The sequence below is a fragment of the Megascapheus bottae genome, chromosome 31 (genome assembly GCF_031878675.1).
Source record: "Megascapheus bottae isolate mThoBot1 chromosome 31, mThoBot2.hap1, whole genome shotgun sequence".
Classification (NCBI taxonomy): Eukaryota; Metazoa; Chordata; class Mammalia; order Rodentia; family Geomyidae; genus Megascapheus; species Megascapheus bottae.
Genome location: NC_143539.1, coordinates 7,632,632 through 7,649,093, shown reverse-complemented (window position 1 = coordinate 7,649,093; position 16,462 = coordinate 7,632,632). Strand labels below are relative to the sequence as shown.

Here is a 16,462-nt window from a genome sequence, read left to right as displayed (position 1 = left end):
CAGTGCTCAGGCCCTGAGCTCAAACCCAGGACTGGCAAAAAAAAAAATGTAAGTGGTAGCGAGGTGCAGTGGCTCACGCCTATGATCCTAGCTACTCAGGAGGCTGAGATCTGAGGATCAAGGTTCAAAGCGAGCCAGGCACAAAAGGACCTCAGACTCTTATCTCCAATTAACCTCTAGAAAAGGGAAGTGGGGCTTGGCTCAAGGGTGGAGTGGAAGCCTTGAGCTGAAGAGAGCTCAGAGACAACGCCCAGGCCGAGTTCAAGCCCCATGACCCACCGAAAAAAAATAAAATAAGTGGTTAGAACTGGGCATGGTAGCTCATGCCTGTAATCCTAGCTACTTAGAAGGCTGAGATCTGAGAAGTGTGGTTCAAAGCCAACCTGGGAAGGCACTAAAGAATGTGAGATTCTTATCTCCAATTAATCACTAGAAAACAGGAAGTGGGGCTGTGGCTCAAGAGGAAGGGCTTTAGTCTTGAGCTGAAGAGCTCAGGGACAATGCCTAGACCCAGAGTTCAAGCCCCACTACTGACAAAAAAAATAAAAAAGTAAGTGTTTGAGCTGGGAGTTTGAGCCGGGAGTCTGGGAGTTTGAGCTGGGAGTTTGGCCTAGTGGTGGAGTGCTTGCCTAGAATGCACAAAGACCTGGGTTCAAGTCCTTGGGACTACATACATAGAAAAAAAAAAGCTGGAAGTGGTGCTGTGGCTCAAGTGGTAGAGCTCTAGTCATGAGAAAGCCCAAGGACAGTGCTCAGGCCCTGAAAAATCTTAAGTGGCAAAAAAAAAAAAAAAAAAAAAAGTAAGTGGTAAACCAACACCAGTGGCTCATGCCTGTGTTCCTGTCTAGTTAGGAAGGTGATATCTAAGGATCACAGCTCAAAGCCAGCCCAGGCAAGAAAGTAAATGAGATTTTTATCTCCAATTAACCACCAAAAAGCCAGAAGTGGAATTGTGTGGCTCAAGTGGTAGAGCACAACCCTTGAACTTTGGGGATAGTGCCCAGGCCCTGAGTTCAAGCTGTAGGACCTGCTTATACAGAAAAAGGTTAACTGGTAGTTGGGCACGATGGTTCATGTAATCCTCAGCTACTTAGGAAGCCACTAATAAGGAGGATTGCAGTTCTAGGCCAATCTGGACAAAATTTTTATTTTATTTTTTTATTTTTAGTCTTTCCAGTCATAGGGCTTTAACTCAGTGCCTAGGCATTGTCCTTGAGCTTTCTCAAGGCTAGTGCTCTGCTACTTGAGCTACAGCACCACTTCTGGCTTTTCTGTGTATTGGTACTGAGGAATCGAACCCAGGGCTAGGCAAGCACTCTACCACTAGGCCAAACTCCCAACCCTGGACAAAAAGTTTATGAATCACATCTCAACAGGAAAATCTGGGCATAGTGGTATATACTGTCTTCCTATCTATTATAGGAAATATAAATGGAAGGAACGCATTCCAGACCTGCTTGGGCAAAAAGCAATACCTTATCTCACAAATAATAAGAGCAAAAGAGTTAGGGGTGTGGCTTAAGCAGTAGAGTACCTGCTTAGCAACCCTGCGTTCAAACCCCAGTACTGCCCTCACAAAAGTACTACTAAAGTAAAGAAACCTACACTTGGGGGTGTCATTCAGATGTGGAGCAAGCTGATGCTCCTTTCACCCTGTTAAGTCTTCTGTATCCTTAAAGGCCAAGTGCATCCTTCAGTATCAGAAGGTCAGAAGCCTCAGTATCAGTCTAGGCTCCTCTGGCTCTGGTACCCATACCCTATCTGCCAGCTCCACCTTCCCAGACAGCCTCAGCTGCTCCTCCTCCTGCTGCCTCCACCCTAGCGGGAGCTACCCTTATCTCCCAAATTGTTGCCAGAGCCTCCCACTAGTCTCCCTCTCTCTGCGGTATTCTTCACATGGAACTCAGGGATCTGATCCCTTCCCTCCCATGCTCCATACAGTCTTCACTGCAACTCTCCTTTCTTGAGCAGGGACCATGGCAGGCCCTGTGCCAGATTTCATGGTTTGTCCACATCCTGTCAGTCCCACTCTGTCCCATGCCCACCCCCGTGCCTACTGTTAGCACACTCCTTTCAGAGCTCACTCCTACAGCCATCCCCCACTCCCAGTCTCAGTACCCCTAAGCTTGCTGAGGAACCAACAGTGACATGCGCCATCTCTTGTGAAGCTCAGGCCATCTTTAACCCCATAACATCCTCCATGTGAACCATCCACATCTTCCCTTGGTCCCTACCCTAAGCATTCCCCAAGCAACCACGTCCCTTTATCTGTTAGTCAAAAAGCCCTAGGGTCAGTGGTGTTGGTACACAGCCCAGGCTGCCTTCATAGGATTGCCATTCCAGGTGGACATTAAGACCAGTGGTAAGTTCCAGGAGGTTTAAAGGAAGGTGTTGAATAGCTGTGGGTGAAACTCGGTGACAGAGGATACACTTAGCATGTACAAGGCCCTGGTGCCATGTCCAGCACCACTGTCAACAACTAGAAATGGTGTTGAGAACGTCAGCAGAACCCCCTGTAGAGGCCTAAATTAGTTAAGGACATGTTCAGTTCACTGCTGAGCTAGATAGAGCCTCAGATATAGATGGCCAAACTTAATAGATAATTTCTCATGAATCTGGCTTTCTGGCTTCTGGGAAAAAAAAAAAAAAAGTGGAGGTGTCTGACTCTCCTAATCCCACATTCACTATGAGGATGATAGGTGCCCCCTTCCAATGGAACTCAAAATACACCATTTGGCTCTGACACCCACAGTTCACATCCCTTGCTGACATTGTTCCAAAGCCTGTGGGAGGGCCATGCTGAGATGACTAACAGTTATCCTAAAGAAGAAAGAGGGGGTCTTGTTTATTTTAAAAAAAAAAGTATAGTCTTGAGCAAAGAAGCTCAGGGACAGTGTTCAGACCCTTAGTTCAAGCTCCAGGACTGGCGTCTAAAAAAAAGCAACAAATAAGAAGACATGGGAATGGGCCGGGAGTTTGGCCTAGTGGTTAAAGTGCTTGCCTAGCATGCACGAAGACCCGGGTTCGATTCCTTGGTACCACATACATAGACAAAAGCCAGAAATGGTGCTGAGGCTCAAATGGTAGAGTGCTAGCCTTGAGAAAGTCCAAGGACAGCGCTCAAGCCCAGGACTGGCAAAAAAAAAAAAAAAAAAAAAAAAGACATGGGAAGGGGACATAGCAGATAACGCAGAGGCATCCGTAGACTGTCAACAACATGGCCCTCAGTTTCCCTCTATAGAACAAACAAGAATTACACTTGCATCCTAAGTGAGCATAATGCACGTAAGTGGGATCAGCATTGAATGGGCCTAGCCTAGTGCCTGACACACATCAGCTCCAAAGAAATGTGCTTGGGCTGGGCCCGGGAGTTTGGCCTAGTGGTAGAGTGCTTGCCTAGCATGCACGAAGACACGGGTTCAATTCCTCAGTTCCACATACAGAGAAAAAAGCCGGAAGTGGTGCTGAGGCTCAAGTGGTAGAGCTCTAGCCTTGAGAAAGCCCAAGGACAGTGCTCAGGCCCTGAACTCAAGCCCGGGACCGGCAAAAAAAAAAAAAAAGAAGTGTGTTTGGGCTGAGTGGCTGCAGGAGCCTGAGCTGGGACAAAGTAATACTCGCCTCCTCTGGGGCCACCCAGGAGGGCAGACGGCAAGTCAGCAAGGGTTTATCTCAGGAATCCTGACAGGGACCCTCAAGAGGTAGTGAGCAAACAGCTGAGACTCCCTCCTGCCTGCTACCACAGGTGATGACCAATGGCTGGGAGACAGTGGACATGACCCTTCGGCGGAATGGGCTGGGGCAGCTGGGCTTCCACGTGAAGTATGACGGGACGGTGGCTGAAGTGGAGGACTATGGGTTCGCCTGGCAGGCTGGCCTGAGGCAAGGCAGCCGACTGGTGGAGATCTGCAAGGTGGCTGTGGTCACACTGACACACGACCAGATGATTGACCTACTGCGCACCTCCGTCACCGTAAAGGTGGTCATCATTCCACCTTTCGAGGATGGTACACCTCGAAGGTAAGGGCAGCACCCTGAGTGGTGCTCAGAGTTTGGTGGCCTGGCCACCAAAGGTTGTAACAGAATGGACTAGATGACTGGGCAGGGGGGATGGTGATGGTGTGGGAGTGGACTTCTACTGTGTGCAGCTTACTGACTTAAGCTCTTCATATGTGCACTGTTATACGTCACCTCCACAGTGTTCCCTTGAGCTGGGTCTAGAGGGAGGAGTCATGGGCCTCTCTGTATCTATTTCAAGGCTCTGGATCTTGTAGCTTTTTTTTTTTTTTTTAAACCACTCTGCAAAGTAGGTCACCTTCTCCTCTTCCAACAGCCTTTGAGATTCTCTAGAACAAGACAGGGACTGTCCTTTGATTCAGAGGGCATCTGCTTTCCCTGCCCAGGTTCGCTCAGGGGGGCCAGGCTGATGCTTAGAGGGTACTGACCAACTGGAGGCCTGTGCTAGAGAGGGGAGGGGCCAGGAGTAAGGGAGAAGATGAGACAGATAGGTCTGGATGTCACAACCCCTATATTGGGCCCTGTCCTAGAACTCCGAGCTGCTAAGTTTCAGGATCTAATTTAAAGGTTACTTTTAAATAGGCCATCATGGCTCAGATTTGGTCAGGAAAGCCTAGCCCAGTATAGACAAGGCAACCAGTGTAGACAAAGTCCCTCCTTGGCATCAGGCTTATAGTGCTGGTTGCTTGGAGCCTCCCTAGTAATGTAGTTCTTCTTCCTAGGGGGTGGCCAGAGACCTATGACATGAGCACCTCAGAGTGCAAGGCTGAGCCAGAAAGCACCACCCCAGGGGGCCGGCCCCCCTACCGCAGCAACCCACCCTGGCAGTGGAGCGGGCCTGCATCCCACAACTCCCTGCCAGCCTCCAAGTGGGCCACCCCAGCCACTCCTGCTCATGCCCAGTCCCTGAGCCGGCTCCCGAAGCAAACTTCCATGGTCCCCTTCCGGGAGTCCCAGCCACTGCACAATAAGAGGTAAGGATCCTCAAAGAAAGTCCCCACCCTCCCATCTCCCACCTGCCACAGCCATTCTTCACCGCTCCTTCCTTCCTTCTTTTCAATCATTCCGCCTGCCTTCTTATCCCTCTGCCTCTGTGCCCTCTCCTTCCCTCCCTCCTTCCTCTCTTCCTCCTTCCTTTTCTCCCTTTCTCTCTCTCCTACCTTCCTTCTTCCCTCTTTTTTTTTTTTTTTTTTGTGGGTCACAGGGCTTGAACTCTGGGCCTGGCCACTGTCCCTGAGTTCTTCAGCTCAAGGCTACCTCCCTGCTCTTGAGCCACAGTACCACTTCCGGTTTTCTAGTGGTTAATTGGAGATAAGAGTCTATCGGTCTTCAGTTCCCAGGCTGGCTTTGAACCATGATCCTCAGATCTCAGTCTCCTAAGTAGCTAGGATTACAGGCGTGAGCCACCTTGCCCAGCTATCCCTCCCTTTCTTTTTCCTTCCTTCCTTCCTTCCTTCCTTCCTTCCTTCCTTCCTTCCACTTAAAAAGGTTTGAATTCTCTCGTGCCAAGTATATATTAGATTTCACCTTCTAGTAAGGGTTCACCATTAAGCACAAATTGTAGAGCAGTGACTTCTTGGGGCAGTGGAGGGATGAAGACCCTAGGTGGTTTCACTGCTGCCATCCAGTCCTTGGAATGAGTGATTACTTTGGAGATTTGGTGATGATGGTCTTTCATGCTAAGTACTCTCTTGGAATGTTTAAAGATCAAGAGGGTTAGGGTAGAATCTGGTTTCTATCCCCAATGGCTCCAACTGGCAGAGGACCTTTTGTCTCAAGAAAGGCGCAAAAATCAGCCATGAATCCCTTGCAGAAACTGGGCTTAGGCTGGCCACTGAGCCAGGAAGAGAGACCCTCTGAAGACTAGGGAAGTCCTCCCCCTCACCTTGCTGTCTTTCTCTCTTCTAGGCCTGTCAGCTTCCCAGAAACTCCTTACACAGCATCACCAGCAGGGGCCGACAGAGTCCCTCCCTACCGACAGCCTTCTGGGAGCTTCTCCACCCCTGGCTCCGCCACCTACGCCAGATACAAGCCATCCCCAGAAAGGTCAGAGTCATTTCTTGTTAAGAATGTGGAATCTGATGAAAACTACTGATTCGTCTTCCCCAGAAAATGCATTCCTACAATTTTATTTTGTATTGGCTATGGTGTTTCTGGACTTAAGCTCATCAGAGGACTCAGGGGGTCTGACATTTAATGTTTCACGTGAAATTTCAGAGATATGGTTTAAGTGGTAAAGCAGCAACTCTGTGTGAAAAAGCTAAGAAAGAGCATAAGGCCCTGATTTCAAGCCCCAGTACTGGCATAAAAATAAATAAATAAACAAACTTTACCCAGGTGCTAGTGGTTCACGTCTATGATCCTATTTGCCCAGGAGGCTGAAATCTAAAGGTGGAGGTTCAGAGCCATCCCGAGCAGGACTGAGACTCTTTATCACCAGTTAGCCAGCAAAAAGCTAGAAGTGGAGCTGTGGTTCCAGTAGTAAAGTGCAAACAAGAGCACAAGACCCTAGGGTCAGCTCCAGGACTAGCACAAGAAGAAAAAAAATTAGCCAAGCATGGTGGAACAACTCTGTTCCCAGCATTTATAAGGCTAGGGTAGGAAGACCAACAGTCCGAGGCTGGCCTGGGCTGCATGGCAAAACTATGGCTCTAAAATAAAAAAGGAATAGAAATTTTCAGTATTGTAAGCCATGGCTGCTTAGAAGCCATCAGTGCTCTTGTGCACACATGCAGTTCTGTGCAGTTTTATCACATGCATCACCACAAAGACTTCTTGTGCTCTCCTGTTCATAGCTACCCCATCTGTAACCCCTGGAATCCATTCATCTGTGCTCCATCTGTTAACTATGATTAATGAATGTTACATGAAAAGGATCTAGTATTATTTTCCTCATTAAATACAATGTCCTTGAGGTTCATTCAGGTTGTTTCAAGTATCGTTGTCAGCGCTTACTAAGTTTATAACTGTGTTATGGATATACCACAGTTGAGCCCCTCACCCTCTTGGCAGACATTCGGATGCTGAGTGTGTACTGTCACAGATATTCATACTATGAACAGTACTTTAGGCATACAAGTTTCTGTAAGAAAATAAGTTTTCATTTGGGATAAATGCCCAAGAGTACAATTGCTTACCATATGGTAAATCCATTTTACATTTCTACCAGCAGTGTTTGAATGATCCAGTTTCTCCACATTCTTACTACCATTTGGTGTTGTCGCTATATTTCATTTTAGCTATTCTGATGGGTTTGTGGTGACATGTCGTTGTGGCTTAAATTTGCATTTTTCTGATGGCTAACAAGTAGAACCTTTTTTCATGTGCTAATTTGTCATCTATCTATCATCTCCCTCGAAATGTCTGTGTATGACTTCTGCCCATTTTCTTTTTTCCAAGACTGAGTTCTGAGTTTGATATCTCACAGACTTTCCTGCACAGGCTGGCTTTGAACCTTGATCCTCAGATCTCACCCTCCTGAGTAGCTAGGATTATAAGCATGAGCTACCTCGCCCAGCCAGCTCTTCTTTTAGTTTTCAAGCAGGATCTTATGCTTTTGTGTGATCCTACTGCATCTCTGGAATAGCTGAGATTTTAATCGTGAGCCACACTGTACAATCTTTTTTGCATCTTTATAGGGTTTTCTTAGAATAAAACTTTTTTTTTTTTTTGGTGGGTCATGGGGCTTGAACTTGGCCTGGGCAATGTCCCTGAGTTCTTCAGCGCAAGGCTACCACCCTACCCTTGAGCCAAGCCCCATTTCTGTTTTCTAGAGGTTAATTGGAGATAAGAGTCTTAGATCCTTTTGTGCCCAGGCTAGCTTTGAACCTTGATCCTCAAATCTCAGCCTCCTGAGTAGCTAGGGTTATAGGCGTGAGCCACTGCACCCGGATTAATTTTGATGTGGTTCAAGTTGCCATTTATTTTCCTATTATAAAGTATAGTTCTGGATCAGATTTCCTTTTTTTTTTTTTTTTTTTTTGTGGGTCATGGGGCTTGAACTCAGCCTGGGTGCTGTCCCTCAGCTCTTCAGCTCAAGGCTATTGCCCTACCCCTGGGCCTCGGCATTGTCCATAAGGTCTTCAGCTCAAGGCTACCACCCTAGCCTTGAGCCAAGCCCCACTTCCTATTTTCTGGAGGTTAGTTGGAGATAAGAGTCCCAGGTCCTTTTGGGCTGGGTTGGCTTTGAACCTTGATCCTCAGATCTCAGCCTCCTGAATAGTTAGGATTACAGGCGTGAGCCGGAGCCGAGCTGGCTCAGATATTTAGGTTCTTGGTCTATTTTTTCCCCCAGTGCCTGGGCTTGAACTCAGGGTCTAGCCACTGTTCCTGAGCTTCTTTTGCTCAAGGCTACAACTCTGCCACTTGAGCCCCAGCTCCACTTCCAGCTTGTTCTGTTTATGTGGTGCTGAGGAATAGAACCCAGGGTGTTGTATGTGCTAGGCAAGCACTCTACCCCTAAGCCACATCCCCAGCACTTAAACTATTTTAAGCTGGCTTTTGCCAGGTGAAAGATTTTAGATAAAGTTTTTCTTTCTGCCTATAGATATCTCATTTGGTCTGGCACCATTCATTGGGAAAGCTGGCTTCCTTCATATTACTTTTGCTCTTTAAAGAATAAAATTGCTTGTGAGTGGGTGTTATGAATTATAGCAAATAATGTTGCATGTACCTAGTATGTGCAAAGTCCTGCAAAAAGAAGAAATCCCTGGGGGGGGAGGGAAATGGGTACCAAGACATGTGAAAGGGTATCAATGTATGTGAATTAATGCACTTTCTATCTGGTAAATATCATGTAACCTTTTTACTAATTACAATAAAAAAAAGAAAGAGAAAAAAAAAAGAAGAAATCCCATACTGCAAAAAAAAAATTGTTTTAATGAAAAGGGGGGAGGGGCTGGAGGTGTTGTCTATCAAGTGGGAAGCCCTGAGTTTAAACACTGGTATAGACAAAAGAGAAAAGGAAGAGGAGCACTAATGGGCCTCTTTCTCTGCACCTGTTTTCAAGTTCTCAGTCCGCCCCATCCATCTGTGTGCATGATCTTGGGGTCCTCCCAGCAGCTCTAGGAGACTGAGGGCTTACTTCATTTTGGAGGGGCAACTGAGGCTCAACAAAGTAACATCTCTTGACTGAGTTCAATGTTTCCATAAGTAGAGTTTATAAGACTGGGCTAGGGCCTATGATCCTACAGGATTACCCTGACCCTCAAAACGGTCCTTCCTGCCCCAAGGACTCAGATTCTCTAGATTGATGATCTCTGGAGCCCCAGGACTGACCCAAGGTGGACTGGACACTGGGAGGTGTTCACACACACAAAGCAGCTGTGCCATCGCGACCATTGGTGGCACATGTACCACAGGGAAAGGCCGCCACCTCCCTTACTTATATCTTGGCCTTCCTTGGGGTTGGGGGATATAGAGCCTTCTTCTAGCAGGATCTTTGTCTGGGGACAGCGTTGGTGACTCCCACTCACCAGCCCCAGAGACAGATGATGATGCCTAACTTGGCTTTTTTTTTTTTTTTTTTTTTTTTTTTAAAGAAAAACTGCAGCTCAAATCAGTGGGCACTTGCCTGAAAAGGACACAGAGTTCTCTCCTGTGGGCTGGTTTCACCACTCAGTGCCATGTGTCAGCCTTGGTTAAGGGCTCTGAAAAGGCCTGCTGAGATGACCTCTTGACTATCAGGGACACAGGCTAGGAATGAAGTGAGTGTGCTTGGTTTGTCAAAGGTCAGTGGTGAGCTGGGAAACCCCAATCTACCCAGCTCCCTGACCCCACTTGCTCTCTCAGAGAGAAAGGGAGCTCCTGGCAATGCCACTGGTAGCTCACTCATCCTACCACCTGTGGCCAGAGCCACTTAAGGACAGGGTTGTAGACCCAAGTGACTCTGAATTTTCCTTCCTTGAGGAACCGACAGTGTCCTGTGCTCCTGCTGCCGCAGCTTCCCCTGGCAAACTTCCTAGGTGATCCTCAACCTGAGCCTCAGTTAATAGCAATTTCCAGGCTTGTTCAGACAGCCTTGCTGGCAGGTTTGTTATCTTAGTCCACAGCGGAGCCACTACTGAGCAAGTCATAGGCACCTGTGGTTTTGACACTGACCTGTGCTAATGTCCCTTTGCTCCTCTGCAGGTACGCTGCTGCCCCGCACCCACTATTATCCTTTGATCCACACTTCAGCCACGATGGGATATCCAGCGGTGACTCGTCCTCGGGTGGCCTGACCAGCCAGGAGAGCACCATGGAGCGCCAGAAGCCAGGTAAGCTTCCTGAACCCCAGCCACTCTTATTTAGGATTTGACAGGCAACATCTCCTCCCGGCCTGCCAAGCTTTGGGTTCTATAGAATGGGAGCTATGCTGTATACATTTTGTGCTGTGTGTCTGGCTTCTGTTGCTATGTATCTTGTTGGTGAGAGCCAGCCACATGACTTGGAGCAGTGCAGCTTCAATTTGTAGTCATCCATCCATGAGTACCATCAGGCTCTAGCCTAGACCAAGGGATGTTTGAGTTGGTCCAGTGTGGGGCTGCTGGAACCTTCCTGCTTCTGTCTCTTCTTTTTTTTTTAATGTCCAAGACCAGGATTTGAACTCTTGACCTGACATATCTACTCATGGGCTGACACTCTACCACATGAGCCATGTCTCTAGCCTTTTTTCTTTTCTTTTTTTTTTTGCCAGTGCTGGGGCTTGAACTCGGGGCCTGAGCACTGTCCTTGGGCTTTCTTTTTTTTTTTTTTTTTTTTTTTGCCAGTCCTGGGCTTGAGCTCAGGGCCTGAGCACTGTCCTTGGACTTTCTCAAGGCTAGAGCTCTACCACTTGAGCCTCAGCACCACTTCCGGCTTTTTTCTACATATGTGGTACCGAGGAATCGAACCCGGGTCTTCGTGCATGCTAGGCAAGTACTTTAACCACTAGGCCAAACTTCTGGCCCCTGTCCTTGGGCTTTCTAAAGGCTAGAGCTCTACCACTTGAGCCACAGCACTACTTCCAACTTTTTTCTTTTTCTTTTTTTTTTGTAAGAATGCTACAAACATTTTTTTTAAGAAAGTAGCTTCAGAAAAAGAGGAAAATAATCTAGATTATTTATATATTTTTTTTAAATAAAAACCTTTACATAATCTTCATGCATGAAGACCCAGGGGTGGCCATGTTATCTGTGACAGTATTAACACCAATTGTCTCAGGCCAGTACCTGGGGCTTTCCATAACCAGCAGCAATGCAGTGAAGGCCCTTCTACTTGGCCCCCAAAACCCAGCCCTTGCTTACCTCAGTGATGACTTTTTCTTTTGGGGAAGGTGGTTGAAAGGCAGGAAAGCTCTAGGGCTAGAATGGGAGGGGAAGGGACTTCCGACTTTTTTTCTATGTATGTGGTACCAAGGAATTGAATCCATGTCTTCGTGTGTGCTAGGTAAGCACTATACTACTAGGCCAAACTCCTGACCTTCCTACTTCTATTTCTTTTTCTTTCTTTTTTATTTTTATTTATTTATTTTTTTGTGGGTCATGAGGCTTTAACTCCTCCTGGGTGCTGTCCCTGAGCTCTTCTGCTCTAGGCTACTACTCTACCTCTGGGCCTTGGCATTATCCCTGAGCTCTTCAGCTCAAGGCTGAGCTACCTTTGAGCTAAGCCCCACTTCCCATTTTCTAGATCCTACCTCTATTTCTTTCTTTCCTTCCTTTCTTTCTTTCTTTCTTCCTTCCTTCCTTCCTTCCTTCCTTCCTTTTCTTTCTTTCATGCTGTCTTTCTTTCTGTCTGTCTGTCTGTCTTTCTGTCTTTTTCTTTCTTTCTTTTTTGCCAGTTGTAGGGCTTGAACTCAGGTCCTGAGCACTGTCTTTGGACCTTTTTCTTAAGGCTAGAGCTCTACCACTTGAGCCACAGCACCACTTCCAGCTTTTTTTCTATGTATGTGGTACCAAGAAATTGAACCCGGGTCTTCATGCATGTTAAGCAAGCACTCTACCACTAGGCCAAACTCCCAGCCCCTACCTCTATTTCTTAATGAACGTATTTTTTCCCTAGGAGTAGACCTGCTCCAGCAAGTGTTTCACTGTCTTTTTAAGAAACTACCATGACTTGAAATGTGGCTTAGTGGTACAGTGCTTGCCTAGCCTGCATGAAACCCTAGTTTCTGTTCCTCAGCACCACATAAACAGAAAAAGGTGGAAGTATGCTGTGGCTCAAGTGGTAGAGTGCTAGCCTTGAGCCAAAGAAGCTCAGGGACAGTACCCAGGCCTTGAGTTCAAGCCCCAGTAATGGCAAAAAGAAAAAGAAAAAAGAAGCTGCCACACACCACTTCCCCAAATGATGAAGCCGTTTTCCTCTCCCACTAACAGCATAGTTGTAATATTGAGACAGGGTCCCTATATGTGTCCTAGAATTCATGGTATGTATCCTAGGTTGGTCTCAAACTCACAGTCCTCCTGCCTTAGTCTCTGAGTGCTGGTTTTGCAGGTGTGAGCCATTATGCCTTGGAGAATATATATATATTTTGGGGGGGGGGGCGGATCGTGGGGTTTGAACTCTGGGCCTAGGCACTATCCCTGCAGCTCAAGGCTAGCACTCTACCCCATGAGCCACGGTGCCACTTCCCATTTTCTAGTGATTAATTGGAGATAAGACTGTCAATGTCTTTTGTGCCCAGACTGGCATTGAACCACAATCCTCAGATCTTAGCCTCCTGGGTAGCTAGGATTACAGGTGTGAGTCACCTCGCCCTGCTGCCTTGGATATTTTAATTTGCATTTTTCTCTTTTCGGTGGTACTAGGATTTGAACTCAGAGCCTCAGACTTGCAAATGTTCTTCCATTTGAGTCATGTCCCTAGCCCTTTTTATTTTAATTATTTTTCAGCTAGAGTCTCATGCTTTAATCTGGGGTTGACCTTATTGTGATCTTTCTACCTGTATCTTCTTTTTTTTTTTTTTTTTTGCCAGTCTTGGGCTTGAGCACAGGGCCTGAGCACTGTCCTTGGACTTTCTCAAGGCTAGAGCTCTACCACTTGAGCCTCAGCACCACTTCCGGCTTTTTTCTATGTATGTGGTACCGAGGAATCGAACCCGGGTCTTCATGCATGCTAGGCAAGCACTTTAACCACTAGGCCAAACTCCCGGCCCCTCTACCTGTATCTTCTATGAAGTTGGGATTACAGGCAGATACAGCCATGCCTGGCTTAATTTTCATTTTTCTAAACACTGATAGATTGAGTATCTTTTCATAGGTTTATTGTCATATACAAATTTATTGATTGTGCGCCCAACTTACTTACACATCTGAAACCTGAGGATTCCAGAGGAATTGGTAGAATGAGTTCAAAGGGAAAGATAATGCATTGACCTGGGAGCAGAGGATCTAGAGAGACCCTTTTGTGGTGTTGAGAACATTCAGACAGCTGGATGGTAACCCTTGGCACCTCACCAGCTCCCCCAGCACTGTGCTTCATGTTCTAGGATTTGGCAGCCTGGAGATTTTCCTAGCAAGGCTTAGCTACTGTCTCCTAGCTTTTTCACTCCAGGCTGGCTCTCTACCACTTGAGCCACAGCTCCACTACTGACTTTTGGTTGGTTAATTGGAGATAAGAGTAGACTGGACTTTTCTGTTTGGGCTTTCTTCCAATCATAATCCTAAAATCTCAGCCTCCTGAGTAGCTAGGATTTCTGGCATGAACCTCCAGCACTGGTTAGCCCATCATTTTTTGGGGTTTGGGTTTGGGTTTGGGTTTTGGTTGGTGGTGGTACTTGAACTCTGGGCCTGGCCATTGTCCCTGAGCTCTTCAGCTCAAGGCTACTGCCCTACCCTTTGAGCTACAGTGCTACTTCCCTGCCCATGGTCCTTGACTTCAGGCAGATAGTTCCATCTCACGTTCCTGCTATCCTGCTGCTGGTAGGGGCCTGTGGTACCGGTTCAGCAGGCTCAGCACTGCCTGTAAGTCTCCCATCTCAACTGAGAGACACAGATTTGGATCTTTTTCTTCTTTCCATTCAGTTTGGAAAAAAAAAAAAAAAAAGAAGTGTTGCTTAGCTGTTTCATTATACCAGAGTCTAAAATGGAGAGGACATTTTCTGGCACACCATAGGCCTCAGAAACTGATGATTGTCTTTATCTTCCCTTTTCCTTCTCTGTCTCTTTGAGGTCAGTTCCCCTCCCTTTCTTAAGACCTTGTTATAAAGTAACTAACACCTACACACAGACACAGACACACACACACACACACACACACACACACACACACACACACACACACACACACTTTAGAAGAAGAATCCATGTTTAGAAATCATCAGGAAGTCTAGATCCAGCTAAAGAGTAGACAAAGAGTAAATGGTAAACATCAGATGCCATGACAGAAAACAAGGCTTTCCCAGCACAGGTCAAATAAACAGGATTATTAGCAACCTGTTTTTTTTGTTGTTGTTGTTGTTTTTGCCAGTCCTGGGCTTGAGCTCAGGGCTTGAGCACTGTCCTTGGACTTTCTCAAGGCTAGAGCTCTACCACTTGAGCCTCAGCACCACTTCCAGCTTTTTTTTTTATTTTTTGCTATGTATGTGGGGTACCAAGGAATCGAACCCAGGTCTTCGTGCATGCTAGGCAAGCACTCTACCACTAGGCCAAACTCCCAGCCCTGCAACCTGGTTTTGTGTGACTGTTATGTGTATTGTTCTGTGTATTGTACATTCCTGCCTTCTGAAAACTCAAATACTAGGATGTTGATTATGATTCCATGCTGGGGTAATAGAAATGGCGGTACAGCCAGGAGTTTGGCCTAGTGGTTAAAGTGCTTGCCTAGCATGCATGAAGACCCGGGTTCAATTCCTCGGTACCACATATGTAGAAAAAAGCCGGAAGTGGTGCTGAGGCTCAAGTGGTAGAGCTCTAGCCTTGAGAAAGTCCAAGGACAGTGCTCAGGCCCTGAGCTCAAGCCCAGGACTGGCAAAAAAAAAAAAAAAAAAAAAAAAAAAAAAGAAATGGCGGTACATACTTGTAATCTCAGCTACTCAGGAGGATGACAGTAGCAGGCCAGCTCAGGTAAAAAAGAACATGTCATTTGAAATATGATGTAAAAATAAATGTTAATAAATTCTTTAAATAACAAAAAATAAAATAAAAATAAAAATGACAATCTATGAGAAAAAAAATTATTGAAATCCCAGCTCAATCAACAAACCAGGTATAGTGGCTTGTGCCTGTAATCTCAACTATGAGGGAGGCCTAAGTAGGAACTCCAAAGGTAGCCTTAGGCAAAAACATCTGAAAAATAACTAAAGCAGAAAGGGAGCATAGCTCAAATTGTAGATTGCCCACCTAACCTAGCACAAGGCCTTGAGTTCAAATCCCAATAGCATCACTAATGATGATGATGATGATGATGATGATGATGATAATTCCATTTGAATTTGTTAAATTATATACATTTTGCCATCAAAGAATTCCTTGCATATGCAAAAACCATACAAACAAAACTCTAGTAGGCAATAGAAGCATAAAGGAAGGATATGGGCAAGTAATTTACTCCATCTGACCAGTGAAAGTGCTGGGCCTCTTTGGGGATGGTGGCGAAGGACTGTTGTGTGTTGTCAAACGATTGAATCTGCGTAGGACTCATCTGAGATGGTCCAGGGTGCAGTAAGGGCTCAGTGAATCTTGGCTGCTTCTGACTGCTGCTGTACCCTAAGGTTTACGTTGATGGGGTCATACCCTGATGAGCAGGCTAGCCAAAAGGGTGGGACATAAAATCATATTTATAACCGAGTGTTTTGGGTTTTGTTTGGTTTCTGTTGTTGTTGTTTTTTCAGACCCTCGTCTGTATCAACCCTAACTACTACTATGTCTCTTGTCCTGCAGAGCCTTTGTGGCATGTGCCAGCCCAGGCTCGGCTCTTAGCCATGGCAGGAAGCAGTGGAAGCAAGCACACCTCCAGGCAAGATGTGGCAGGCAAGGACTCCCCCAACAGGCATTCCAAAGTGAGTCCTGCCTCGATCCTCCACCCCACCCAGGGAGGGGAATGGCCTGCAAGGCTGGGCACCTTTCCTGGGGTGTGGCCTTTGCATGCTCATCCTCCACCTTCCCACCTGTCCTAAGTGGGGCCAGATGTTTCGTTGAGGGAGGGGTCTGAGCCAGACAGGCTCACAGCCTCTTTCCAGTCCTCCTCAACTGACCATTTTGAGCAAATCCCTTTACCTTCTCAAGCCTGTTTCCTTATCATTACATCAATCCTGGTAAATGAACTGCTGTGTCTGTGACCCTGGACCTCAGACAGTACAAGTTCATGTCTCTGTCTTCAGGATCAGGGGAGACCCAGGCTCCTTCCCCCTCTTAGCTCTACTGAGTCCTCTTTGGAAGAGAGAGGTATGGGAGGTTTTTATCCTGGCTTAGGGCCTGGAAGTGACATGAAATCACTCCCCGTTGCATTGCCTGGACTCTATTCCTACGAGGCAAGCTGGGAAATGTAGTTG

The 16,462-nt window shown here is 46.6% G+C and overlaps 1 protein-coding gene across 4 annotated transcripts in view; it reads left to right on the top strand.

Annotated features, from left to right (window-relative positions):
• Window positions 1–16,462, top strand: part of Sipa1l3 (signal induced proliferation associated 1 like 3) — a 157,512-nt gene that overhangs the window by 115,695 nt on the left and 25,355 nt on the right. For all 4 annotated transcript variants that reach the window (XM_090322146.1, XM_090322147.1, XM_090322148.1 and 1 more), the window contains exons 10-14: window positions 3,743–4,017; window positions 4,737–4,988; window positions 5,923–6,060; window positions 10,144–10,271; window positions 15,852–15,970. In XM_090322146.1, coding sequence (XP_090178272.1) covers window positions 3,743–4,017; window positions 4,737–4,988; window positions 5,923–6,060; window positions 10,144–10,271; window positions 15,852–15,970 — 912 coding nt within the window. The remainder of the gene's footprint in view (window positions 1–3,742; window positions 4,018–4,736; window positions 4,989–5,922; window positions 6,061–10,143; window positions 10,272–15,851; window positions 15,971–16,462) is intronic.